This window comes from Mucor mucedo (assembly GCF_025094135.1).
Source record: "Mucor mucedo strain NRRL 3635 chromosome Unknown EV154scaffold_45, whole genome shotgun sequence".
NCBI lineage: Eukaryota > Fungi > Mucoromycota > Mucoromycetes > Mucorales > Mucoraceae > Mucor > Mucor mucedo.
The window spans coordinates 160,099-172,165 of record NW_026252329.1 but is presented as its reverse complement, the minus strand read 5'-3'; the positions used below and the strand labels follow the sequence as shown (position 1 = coordinate 172,165).

The 12,067-nt window shown below is 36.1% G+C and overlaps 3 protein-coding genes across 3 annotated transcripts; 1 reads left to right on the top strand and 2 right to left on the bottom strand.

Annotated features, from left to right (window-relative positions):
- Positions 1–4,633: 4,633 nt before the first annotated feature.
- On the top strand, positions 4,634–5,017 carry EV154DRAFT_563529 (uncharacterized protein; the record flags this gene model as incomplete). The annotated part of the gene is made up of 1 exon (XM_051605791.1): positions 4,634–5,017. The coding sequence occupies one exon, from the start codon at positions 4,634–4,636 to the stop codon at positions 5,015–5,017; it is 384 nt and encodes a 127-aa protein (XP_051457628.1).
- A 657-nt stretch (positions 5,018–5,674) lies between these two features.
- EV154DRAFT_509022 (phosphoadenosine phosphosulfate reductase) lies at positions 5,675–6,675 on the bottom strand. The gene has a single exon (XM_051601570.1). It carries the CDS (start codon positions 6,649–6,651, stop codon positions 5,824–5,826), a length of 828 nt encoding a protein of 275 aa, XP_051457627.1. The 5' UTR covers positions 6,652–6,675; the 3' UTR covers positions 5,675–5,823.
- Positions 6,676–7,883: 1,208 nt separating this feature from the next.
- Positions 7,884–12,047, bottom strand: EV154DRAFT_509020 (RNAPII transcription regulator C-terminal-domain-containing protein). The gene is made up of 17 exons (XM_051601569.1): positions 11,930–12,047; positions 11,773–11,868; positions 11,639–11,701; positions 11,440–11,575; positions 11,292–11,386; positions 10,897–11,225; positions 10,517–10,835; positions 10,288–10,452; positions 10,068–10,231; positions 9,708–10,005; positions 9,383–9,623; positions 9,016–9,320; positions 8,862–8,956; positions 8,636–8,806; positions 8,493–8,568; positions 8,355–8,437; positions 7,884–8,294 (listed from the first exon to the last, which is right to left on the bottom strand). Exons 1-17 carry the CDS (start codon positions 12,027–12,029, stop codon positions 7,932–7,934), a joined length of 3,099 nt encoding a protein of 1,032 aa, XP_051457626.1. The 5' UTR covers positions 12,030–12,047; the 3' UTR covers positions 7,884–7,931.
- Positions 12,048–12,067: the final 20 nt, after the last annotated feature.

Here is a 12,067-nt window from a genome sequence, read left to right as displayed (position 1 = left end):
ACATAAGCTTGTTTATCTATAAATGAAGCTAGTTCACACACTTTATTCTTTTCCCTTAACATACTTCTTTTATCGTATGAAAGTAACCGATCACGTAAAAAGGTTTGTTTAGATATATTTCTATTAAATGGAAAAGGGGTTCCTCTTTATATGAGAGGATTAAAATAGATTGTTATCTGGAAGGATCAGATGGGAGCGTAGATTAGAACTAGACATTAATGTATTGATCAGTTAATGATCTATGTTTCAGTGCTGGGTTGCTATTGAGTATCAAGTAGATCATAGGCTGGATATAAAGTGTGCATGTATAAGTATAGCATATAAAAAGCCAATTCTGTTCCTATAATAAGCACTACATTAGTATAGCAAGCCCTGATGGAGCAAACCATAAGCAGTAACGCTTAAGGTAGCAACTCTTGCATAATCTTTTACTAGATTACTGTATAATTATGTGCATGGTCATTTTTGTTTGTGAGTCAATCTTTTTTGTGGTTCATATTGGTGCAGTCATCGCATACAAACAACTGTGTTCTGGCCTCCACAAAAGCTAGAAGGAGGGTAGATAAGATCGATTATGGTATTTATATTAATTATTTAGTGTGTTGAATTCAATAAGATGATGCAAGATGACTCCACGTCGTTTTTAAAAAGAAAAAGCAATTAAATATTTATTTACATTACACCTTTTACAAAGTTAAATAAAAAAAAAAGGCGACTTTTGAACCTCGCATAAGTTGATATAGTCTTATAAAGAATCCCATTATTTATGTACGGGTTGCTACACAAACTATCTCGCATTTAATCAAATAGTGATATAGGTCTTGTCGCATCCATTTGTTGCACTTACCATATATATATATATATATATATTTGTATGTGAATTCACACCAATAAACTTGTTCTTAAATAAGTAAAATAAGAGCTTTCGAATGGGGTATAATTCATGTAAAAGAATTATAAAATTGTATTCTTTCAGGCTCAAAAATTAAGTTTTATGACAAATTCAGTTAATGTTTCTCGACATGGTTGTATAGCCATTAGCACAGATGTAAAAACTTATACAAAATAACATAAATATACAACTTTTAACATTCTATTTAATGGTGCTACTCCTAAAGCCACATAACTTATGCCTTACCAAAACATTTGTTGTGCGATTTAATCCATATCGCATCTACTTAAACTGCGACACATGCATTATTTCGTTTACCGAATAAAGCGATCTACAAAATGCCGCATTTTACCCCATGTTCTCCGATGCTGCGTTACACATATGTCGTATTTTCTCAGACAATACGATTAACTGTACGTTGCGTAATATGTTGATGAAATTGAAATATGTGGGCATATTTTTTTTTAAGCTGACTATCTTTGAAATTTAGGATGCATCTTTAAAAATCCTTGGACAAGGCAAGCATATATCCTTGACGCATTTTGGTTGTTGTTGCGACATAATGTTAATTGCATCGCCTGAGAAAATACGACATATCTTTGGTCAAGGATGTTCGGTGTATTAAAAATATTTAAGTTTACTGAAAACATCAATGTAATCATTAAAGATACTCAAAACACATAGCTAAGTCAGTTGAGAGTTTTGTTTCCGTCAATATCATTTTCAAATTTAATAAACAAGTGGCATACGATTGACGTACACATTTATAAATATATTTATCCTTGAAATTATGTAAAAGAAAAAAAAGATAGTTTATTTATTTTTTTAAAAATCGCCATACAAAAGACGTATGTTTTTTCCCAATTGGTCTAAGCTAAGGTTCTTATCCTGTCTACGCTGCTCTGCCTTGTGTAATGCGGCCTCATCCGGGATGTCTTTGGCAATCGCATATGCTTGAATTTTTTGATGATTCTACATCTTCTGTCATAGTAGGGCCTCTGATTTTTCTTGTACCAGTCAGGTTCTATCCTGTTCATCTCCACAATGGAATAATTTCCACCCAACCCGTGGAACCACTCACGCCAAAGGATGGGCAAGTTCAAGGCCTTAGCAAACCTGTAACCCACAGCGGTGTTTGATCTTGATCGAACCAAGGCCGAAGAGGGTACGACAGGCAATGGTTCGTCCGAAAGCACGGTTGATGGACCAGCTACAAAATCGGTGGTTACAACTGGTGGCTATCTGACATCACCTGGTATGTGCACATTGATATTAAGAGGTGCTCTACCTGTCGAAATGTCAGACAAGTGTTGCAAAACAGTTTTCATTTGTTCGTTCCTGAGCCTGTTTTCGGTATCGAACTTCTTTTCCATCATTTCGAGTCTTTGTTTGATGAGAGGAACGGCTGTTCTCAACTGCATATTTACAGGATCGTTCCCCTCATTTTCAATGACAGCAGCTTGGAGATCACTAAATAGGCCATAAATTTAATATTAGAAGATTGAAACATGATTCAGAAGAATTATATTACCTGCTAAATTGTCTAAACAACTCATCATCAAAAAGGGGATTGATAAAAATGGGGTGTCCGGGGTACTTCTCTCTCATGAAGACTGCATCTTGAAGAAACGTAACTCTAAAGGTCACAAGCATTTTCGAGAATGATATAGCAAAATTAGAGGTTTCTGCAACACCTGTACGGATTTTTCCCAACCATTCATCAGCCCAAGGAAAGACCTTCTGTTGTAATTCGACAGGAGGTTCCAAAATTGTACGGGGCAAATAAAAATGTCCCTGGGTTATAGGGAAACCAGCCGAGGTTCTCATAGTCTCTCTTGGGAGACCGGTCAAGTAGGCACCATTCATAGAACTGTTATTCCATCGACCTTGTCTTCTAATTTGCTCCTCGTTAACACCAGCCAAGTCAGCCATTCTTGCACCTGACCCTCTTCCAATGTGCGTTACCTTGGTGGTGTTGATGACATCAACGGCCACAATTGCCTTCTTAACTGCATCGTAGAGGGAGCTGCATTTCCATTCGGTGGTGGGGTTGTTACCTGTCTTAAGAACCTTAACACCAAACCATTCATTTGACGTTGTGAATGTCAAAAGTGGCTCACCTTCGTTATGGAACTTTTGAAACATGTAACTGCTAAACATCATGATTGGACAAAGCTCTACAATCTTGTTACGTATGCAACCTGAGAGTTCAGTCTTGCCATGCTTGTTGGTTTTTCCATTGTGCCTTACCATAATAAGAGCGGGGCATTTTGTGGGACCTTCATTTTGGAGATGAATTATCTGTATATCAGCAAGTTCGCCAGCTCTGGCATTTTGGCCACGAAGAAGCAAGTAATGCGATAAGAAGAACGCCAGGCAATTGCGCAAATTCTCAGATGTTCTCAACTCAAAATAGTAATCTGAGAACTTGAAGAGTTCTTCCATGGTACTATACCCGTCGCTATATGTGTTGGAAGCACGGTCGACGTTCTGCTCTCTTTTCTTTTTGTTTTCCATACATTTATGAGCTTGCAAAAGATCGGTTACGAAGGGACGGGGGTTCTTGTTGGAGTTTGCACCACGCTTTACTTGCTCTCGGTACAGTGACATAATAGCTGATACGTATTGTTCAATGGCAGTATACTTTAAGCTTTCTGGCTCTTTACCCTTACGTGTGGTCTTAGTTTTGCGTGAAACAACCTGTGGTATAATAAAAATATGAGTTTTTTTTTATATTTTTTTTTCTTTTTTTTTTTTGACAGATTCAATCTCGAGGCTTACCTTCTCCACCATAAACAAATTTAATTTAGTTCCAAAAACTAAATATCTTGTTGGATCAGTCTCGGCAAAGTTGGCCTCACACCAAGATCTGAATTCTTTTATCAATCTGGCATAACATTTATTCGTAGCTTCAAATCTAGATTCTTTGGCCAGTTGTGCAGTTCTTTGTTGGACTTGATGCATACGGAAATTCATTTCAGAGCTACCGCTTTGGGGGTAGCTAGGTGTCAAATCGAAGTCATTAATGTTCATTTTGTATTGTTTATAATAAAGTAATTAAAGACAGAAAAACATAAAACAAGTTTTTTTATTTATAGGTACACGAAATTAAATAAAATAAACTTTTAGGCCAATCAAATCAAAATGATGTTGAATATGTATATTTCCGGTGGGGATGCAATTTTGGTGCACTATCCGGATATATCCCCAGCCAAATGGCTTAAGATATGTCCTCCATATCGTGTGCTATTTTTAATTTTCTCCGTACTTCAGTACTTCTGAATAACCATCATATTTCAATTTAATACATATTACTTTTAAGATTACATAATCCCTTAAAATTTCGCAAGGATAGTCAGGTTTTATGAAAAAGATAAAAATTGTTTGACTATATTTATAGGGATGATTGTTATGGGCACATAAATCGTAAGTCCTCATTATGGTTGAAGATTTACTTGTAGTGACAAAGACCAAAACTGATAATTTATTGGTGTGTAAACTGTCGGTATTCCGGTTCACCCCTTAGTACATATTTATATTGTGAATTATAATTCGGATTGTGTAGCTATGCTCGAAAAAAAAAATCTCTCCTGCAGCAATACAAATTTATTCAAAGAAATGACAATATTCAGGGCATAAATATACAGCTAAAGTAAGCTATCCGAAGGAATGTTGATATGATGGTCACCAAAAGACATATAAATAAGCTCAATACAATTTAAAATATTAGATTCGTTAATTATGCGTTCACTCTTAACCATCTATATTGTCTCAGCTGTCTTGTTGCTTAATCTTGTTTCCTGTCAAGATTCAACCACTTGGCCAGTAAATTCAGAAGCACCAGCCCAAACCTCAACCCCAGTCAATGACCAAGAGGAAAGGGCACAAACAACACCCGTACCAGATATATCACATAAGTCAGCACAGAAACCAAAAACCAAGTCGAAACCGAAACCAACTCCAAACCCGAAGCCAAAGCCAAAACCAACACCAAAACCAAAATCAAAACCAAAATCAAAGCCAAAGCCAAAGCCAACTCAAAAGCCAAAGCCAACTCAAAAGCCAAAGCCAACTCAAAAGTCAAAGCCCAAACCGAAATCATCAGGAAATAAAAAGGGCCATTAAAGGGAAATGTCAATTCAATGACTTTTAATAATCTTTAAAATAAAATATTCTATCTCTGTTTTTAGCTCAACCTGTGAGTTTATTGATTAAATAAAGATTTCTTTTCTATTTTATCTTCATTATTACATACATCTAGACTTTTTGCACATCCTTATACCATTCTGAGTTGGAACAGTATTGTAATAGGTCACTGTTAAGTTACTGTTACGCTCTCCTAGTTGTAGAATCAAATGTATGTTAAGAAGCACATTATACTGTATATGTAATGTATTAAAAGGAACAAGCAGATATGTATGCTAATATAAAATATTTACACAAAGACAACAAGCAAGATCTTTAGAGCGCATTAGCTAGTCTTGTGAATCCTTATTGAACAACAGAGAACTGATATAAGAATTTGATCAAACGCACACTCGCCATTAACTCGCTTGAAGGTGACTGAAACAGACTGTTGCGTAATGAGTACCTTTAGTCAAACATGTTTTTTGATTGTGGGGAATATGAAACATGTCGTTACTTGAAAGATAGTCAGATAACAGATATATTTCGCATGAAATAAAACCCGGTCATTGGCCCATACCAACCATATAACGCAACTTTGAAGATCTAAGTTAAATCTAGATGGAGAAAATCGGGAGCATAATAATATTGTCTAGATTTTTTTTTAAAGAAAATTGTCATTTATTGATGTATGTACAGGCACTAATTGCTTTGTATATAATTTGAGTAAACTACGTATAATATATATAAAAGGGAAAAAGGAATGAAATGATGTTGTAATGCTGTTTAGGAGATTATGGTATAATTTAGGCTGTAATTTGTTGAGGTTGTTGAGTCTCTCTCTTCTTTTTGGAAGCCATAAATGCAGCACGCATCTTGAAGTAGTCCTTGTGGAGACCACATTCGGTCTTTTGTTGACCAGACCAACGACCAGAACGTTCGTCACCACCATTAGGAGCATGAGTAGAATGCCAATCACCAATAGATTTATAACCTTGGTCAATTAAGGCGTTGTAAGGGACCTCGTTTGCACGAATGTAAGTCCAAACTTGTTGGAAGTCCCAGTAAGCGAGAGGGTTTAATTTGATGAGTCCGGTACCATCTACTTCCAAGATAGGAATAGCTTCACGATCGCCCTTTTGACTACGACGACGACCCGTGATCACAGACTTGACATTGAGTTCTTCATAAGCACGACGGGCAGGTTCGACTTTAATCAAATAATCGTAGGAATCTTCATCGGTCTCCCATAATTTTTGGCCATATTCGGTTTCAAAATCAGCGGTGGTTGTGCATTGCATGGGCTTGAAAACCTTGAGGGGAACGTTGTAAGTTTCCTTGCATCGTTCGGCGAGTTCCAATGTCTCTTTGAAATGGTAAAGTGTATCCAAGAAAATCAATGGGACGATATGGCTTTGGTTGCGATCGACGCTGATCTTGTTAATGATATCAAGAGTAGCAAGACCGGTTAAGCCAAAAGCAGTAGTTTGATACAAGTTAGGCAAACAGTTAATAGCCCATTCAAGCACTTCTGTAGGCTCCAATTTTGCGAGGTATTCATTTAATTGCTTTAAAGTCTCTGGGCTCAAATCAGCACCTGATTGGATTCTAGCATTCATGGTTGTAGAAGGCATTTTTATTAGATGAGGAATTATATGGTTTTTTTCAATAAAAGAGACATTTAAAATAGTTTTCTTCTTGGTATTTATATGCTTGGGCGGAACGGAGACTTGTAGAGCTTGGCCCCCAATTTGGAACTAAAGTATTATGTAGAGATGATATTCCAGCCAATAATATCCAATTGAAATGGCGAAAATTATGAAATACTCTCGTCAACGAGCTTTCTCGAATCCCATTAACAGGTCTGAGTCGCAATCGCTCTTAATGTGCGACCGTGATTCGTAGTCGCATTATAAATTACGTATTGCTTAGATTTGTTGAGCAAAAATGTCCAGTTCATCAAAATGTCATGGCATGATTTGCCTCTCCCTCTCTCCCATCAGCTAATTTCACAGTCCGGTTTTTTTTTATTTTATTTATTTATGAGCTCATCTCGATTAATCAGCCATTCTTTCACTGCATTTGTAAGATGAGGATCGATTGTTAAGCCATCAATTAATCAGCATTCCATGGGTATCCATTGAAAAAAACTTAGAAATGTGGGTATTTTACCTTACTTTACAATGAGAACTATCCCATAGAATATACCTCAATGGATTTTAATGATTTCGTTATTGTTTGTTAAATACTACCCGTACCAAGTATTTTATTGACCAAAAGCCTTACATCACGTCGCGTCATTTTAAGCGAGGATATTATTGGCTCAGATCAAATACGCAATTTTTTTATATCTTGGGCTTTCATGCAGAAGATAAACCTGGTCATTTTTTTTTCCTTCTATGATTTCACCAATCGTCTAAATAGGTTCATGATACGAGCAGACAAATGCCTTAACATATCAAGCAATTGTATGCGACCGATAAATAATTAAAAACGTATCCAGTCTATAGATGTCAAAAATAGATGTTTGAAACTGCGTGCACATTGTTGTCCCGAAACATATTCAAGGCTGGGAAATAAAAAACTTTTTTTTTAAAGTTGCATAGATTTCGTACATTTAAGGATGATAACCATCCTGCGCATTACAGATATTCCATATTTGATTCTGTCTATCGCTTAAACCTTTTTGTTTTATGGATCGTCCTATTGTAACAGCATACAAAATCTCTTTGACCAATGTGGCGTTTTATGAGAAACTAAAGAAATGTTGATCGGATCGACCTTACAACCTCTGACAGACAGCGTTGGCGTAAGTGCGTTTCTACAGTATGTGACAGTGTGGAAGACTGATTTTTTAAGCAAGAGTAACATTCTTACTTGAGGAAATTAGAAAAGAATACAAATGAATTATTGTTTATTTTTTCTGCTGTCCGATAAGAAACCAGCTTTCTCTGCATTCTACAGCTTGTTTCCTGACAAGACGTTTCTTATCATCTAAAGATATCGAGATTGATTTTAAAGTATCCTTGACGTGAGGCAAAACCAGATCACGAGACATGTTTCTACATACAAGATCTATACATTTTAAGGCTGCAATACGCACATGCATGGACTTTTCATTGGGCCCAATCAGGGCGATAAAAGCAGGCAGAAGCGTGGAGATATGTTCAGTCATTACATCGGTTGCCTGACCAAGAGCAAACTCGAACAAGTCAAGTGTGGACAATTTTAAGACGGTATCGGGAAACGATGAAGATCGAATTAAGAGTGGTACGAGCTAAGATAAGAATTTAATACCAAAAACATACTAATAACAACAAATAGAAAGTTTACTTACGGGAGGCAATTCGTCAATTAGAATGGATTTAGGGACATTTTTCAACAAGTATGCGACGGCAATAAGATAGTTCAATTTTTCATCTACAAAAAGGTCATAAGTATCTGTCCCCTCGCTTAGATGTTGTGTAAAGATTACCTTCTGCGTTCACAGCATGAAAACTGTGAAGCAATTTGGGCAAAGAGTATGCCATGAATTTTTGTTTATGTAAAAACTACAGAAAACAATTGAATCAGGGCGGGAATGTTTTTTTAAAAAGGATGATGTTTCGTTTTCTTTACCGAGACAGTTGCAAAGCATTGTTTGTTTAAACATAACGGGTCGTCACCAATTAAAACGTCAAATCCACTAGAAGATTGCTTTCCAATCACTGGGTTGGGGATCCATTGAATGATTGAATCTGTCATTTCAAACCCTTTTTTATGTGATCGAGTGATAAGGGCTTTGGCGACCTAATAAACCACCGTTCAAAAACAGAAATATACAATTATCAAATTCACCACGTACCCAAACATAAACTGTTAATGCAGCGAGTGACTTTACTTGGACAAGATCTTGCAACCTTGCCACCAAAGTCTCTAAATAAGATTTAAATGTCTCTTCTACCAAAAATAATATAAAATGTTAGCCAGAACATTTAGGAATTATTTACATATTTTACCATCTTTCCATTTGTTGATAATGGAAGCAATCATTCTCGATAAAGAGATGACTTGAGTTTCGTTTTGACTTTTTAATGCCTCGCCTACAAGCTCATCCAAAAACGACTCTGTTGATTCAGTGGGTAAAACCACATCTTTTCGCAGTGCACAAATCATTGTACCGAATATCTGTGTGCATGGTATCTGAGATTCAGGAGCGTTTGCTAAAAGTGGACAGAATGTTGCGCCAGAATGAATGTCCAGGATCTGGAGGTTGCCCTCCTTGAACAACTTGAACATTGTTGAAATATAGTCATGTTGTTCACTAAACAAGATGTGTTAAAAACTTACTCTCCATCGTTCTACTTTTTTGTTTTTGGAAGGTACCTTGCTGTCAAATTTTTTAATACAGAAACGATGATCAAGTATACAATCTGCATAATATCATCACTTAAAATAATCGTATTTTTCTTATCGGAATCTAATGAGGCGGCGATAATGGCATGAATAAGCCTTGGTAAAAGTGTTTCTGTACAATTTTTCAGATCGCTGTGTTTTTCGGCATCCTTTGACTTTATAAGATTTGACAATGTAGTTATCATTTCGGCAGCATATTTTTTATCTTCATCTTATTATACAAAAAAAAAAAAAAAAAAAAAAAAAAAAAAACCTTTTAGTTGATGCAAATCATGAAAAAAGAAAGTCTACTTACTATGTCCACAAATGATTAAAAACTTTTGTAGTAATTGCTGCTCAACGACCTTGTAGATAGCAGGAGGTGTGCATAATTTTTGAATGGTTTTTAATGTGAGTTTATATGGTACACGGCCTGCACTACCGGATGAAGAGAAATCAGGCAAGAGATTCATCAGTACTGGAACTGTGATGTGTGTAACAAGTTCGGGGTCCATTGTAGATATTTCAAATAGTGACATTTCGACCGACATTCTTAATTTTTCCTCTTGTTCTGTTTCAAGCACGCTATTCAATGTCTGAATGCACGTACCTCTCTTTACGTTTGTTTAGTAAGAAGGTAACTAGTTATTATTTGACTTTTTAAAAAGCAACATACCTCGATTCGAGTCATATAACCCTTTAGTACACAAAGTAATCCAAGACCGAGTATACCCATCAAACGAACCTCGGGATGATCACTTGAAGATTTAATGGCCGCACTGAATATTTCTGTCAAACGATCTTTATAAGAAACCAGCACTGAATCTTGGCTTACGTCCACTAAAAAAGAAAAAACTATTATTATCTTTCTCTCTGAAACCATTTTTCCATTATACCATCTTGATCATTTCCTGAGGCAGAGCCAAATACGATTTTTCTCGCTTGAATGATGGCTACCATTGTACACAAGATTAAATAACGTTGCTTCATCTCCTCGTTGTCTCTGTATTGACGAAATAACATTGGGATGATAGAGGCTTCAATCAAGGCATATGCGAAAGCTATTTAAACGCATAAATATTAAAAAAAATAATACTTCTTTTCTCATGTGTATAGATACTTTACGGGATGCAGAAGCGGCAGCACGTAGCACCAGACTAGCAGGTTTGACAGTATCTTCGTCCAATTCATCAAGTAAACCGATACAGTCGTCAATTAATGGCTTTAATACATCGGTGACTTGAACATCTTCGGTGGTAGCGTTTAATGTGATTGCCTTTGTTAAGGCATGTATAGCGTCCAATGAAGGGTCACGTAAAGCAGGATCGGGACTTCCGTTGACGATTTCTACTTTGACGGCATCGAATAATTTGCGGCCTAGCGGTAAAAGTTCTGTGGCACCATAGACGGGTGCACAAGCTGTAATTGTCTCTAATGAATCTTTCTAACAAGCACGTTATATAAGGGGAAATTTTAAAAAAATTAAGAAAGGAAGAGAAAATTACCTTTGCGCTTCCAGAAGTTGTAGACATTTTCAATAAGATGAGTGGCAAAGCTAATTTTGAAAATAAAGGAGTGGAAGCCATACATTTTCTGAGATTGGATTTGAGGTCTTTGGCAGTGATACCAAATGGATTGTCTGGAGGAGGACGAAATGTGATTGGGAAATAACAAAATGTGGCATCGAATAATTCTTGAACATGGTTGGAGATATCCAACAACTTTGCCATCTTTTGAACAATGGCATAAACAATCATTAAATTACGAGGATCTTTTTCGCCAGTCATGGATCTAGCAAACCCGCTAATGAATGTATCATTGACCAGTTTGACATCTGTGCAGTAAAAAAAAAAAAAAAAAAATTGGTCTCAGCTATATTTAGATCGGGGTTTTTGTTTACCTTCACAGTGATAATCTAAAATGTTCTCGAACACCTGATATGTGGCATTTCTGGTAATATGAGGAAAAGATTGAAGGTATACTTGATTCATAATTCTGTTTAAAAGATGGTGTCAGTAATTTTCTTTCTTCTGACGGTGATATTTTACCCTTCGATGGCGGTCTTTGTACAAACAGTATTGAAATGGTCGAATTTACCAGTTAATGCAATGAAACCTGTCATTAAATTAGGTACGCTAAATTGATCTGATAAGCGACTAGTATAAAATTTAACAAGCACATTCACTAATTAAAAGGGGTATTCAGTCAATAGGTTGTTTTCCTTCTTGTGCTTATTTATGCACTGACCTGTTGGTTCCGTCAATTCTTCTTGATGACAATGCTCAATAGCATAGGATAACAAACATGTCGCTAAAGGGTTTGTAATAAGGAATATTTAGTTTTTCTATCTGACAGGTAAAAAAAAGGAGGACAGAGATTACATTTCGATCGTATGTTGCTATCGTTATGAACAAGGTATTCCCCCATAGATTGAATCAGGTTGATTAAATTTGTCTTCACATCTCCGGTATTAACAACTGATAAAGTAATAGATGTAAGTGGGTGTGAGTGGAGAATTATGGCAAATTTAACACCTACGCTCCATAACACTTTCAGCTGATTTTTTAGCATTGCTAGATGACTCGTTTTCAGATATCATATAGTCCGTTACGTGTTTCCCAAGATTGTTATCGCTCATGTTTTTTTTAAAAAAAATGGTTGGATAAAAAAAGAAAA

What these genes read in the sequence shown, in the direction of transcription:
- EV154DRAFT_509020 (XM_051601569.1), bottom strand. Translation starts at nt 12,029, where the DNA reads ATGAGCGATAACAATCTTGGGAAACACGTAACGGACTATATGATATCT. An exon ending in CTCAGGAAATGATCAAGATG is followed by an intron (nt 10,232 to 10,287) that starts GTATAATGGAAA and finishes TTTCTTTTTTAG; the next exon opens with TGGACGTAAGCCAAGATTCA. An exon ending in TATCAACAAATGGAAAGATG is followed by an intron (nt 8,957 to 9,015) that starts GTAAAATATGTA and finishes TATTTTTGGTAG; the next exon opens with AAGAGACATTTAAATCTTAT.
- EV154DRAFT_509022 (XM_051601570.1), bottom strand. Translation starts at nt 6,651, where the DNA reads ATGCCTTCTACAACCATGAATGCTAGAATCCAATCAGGTGCTGATTTG.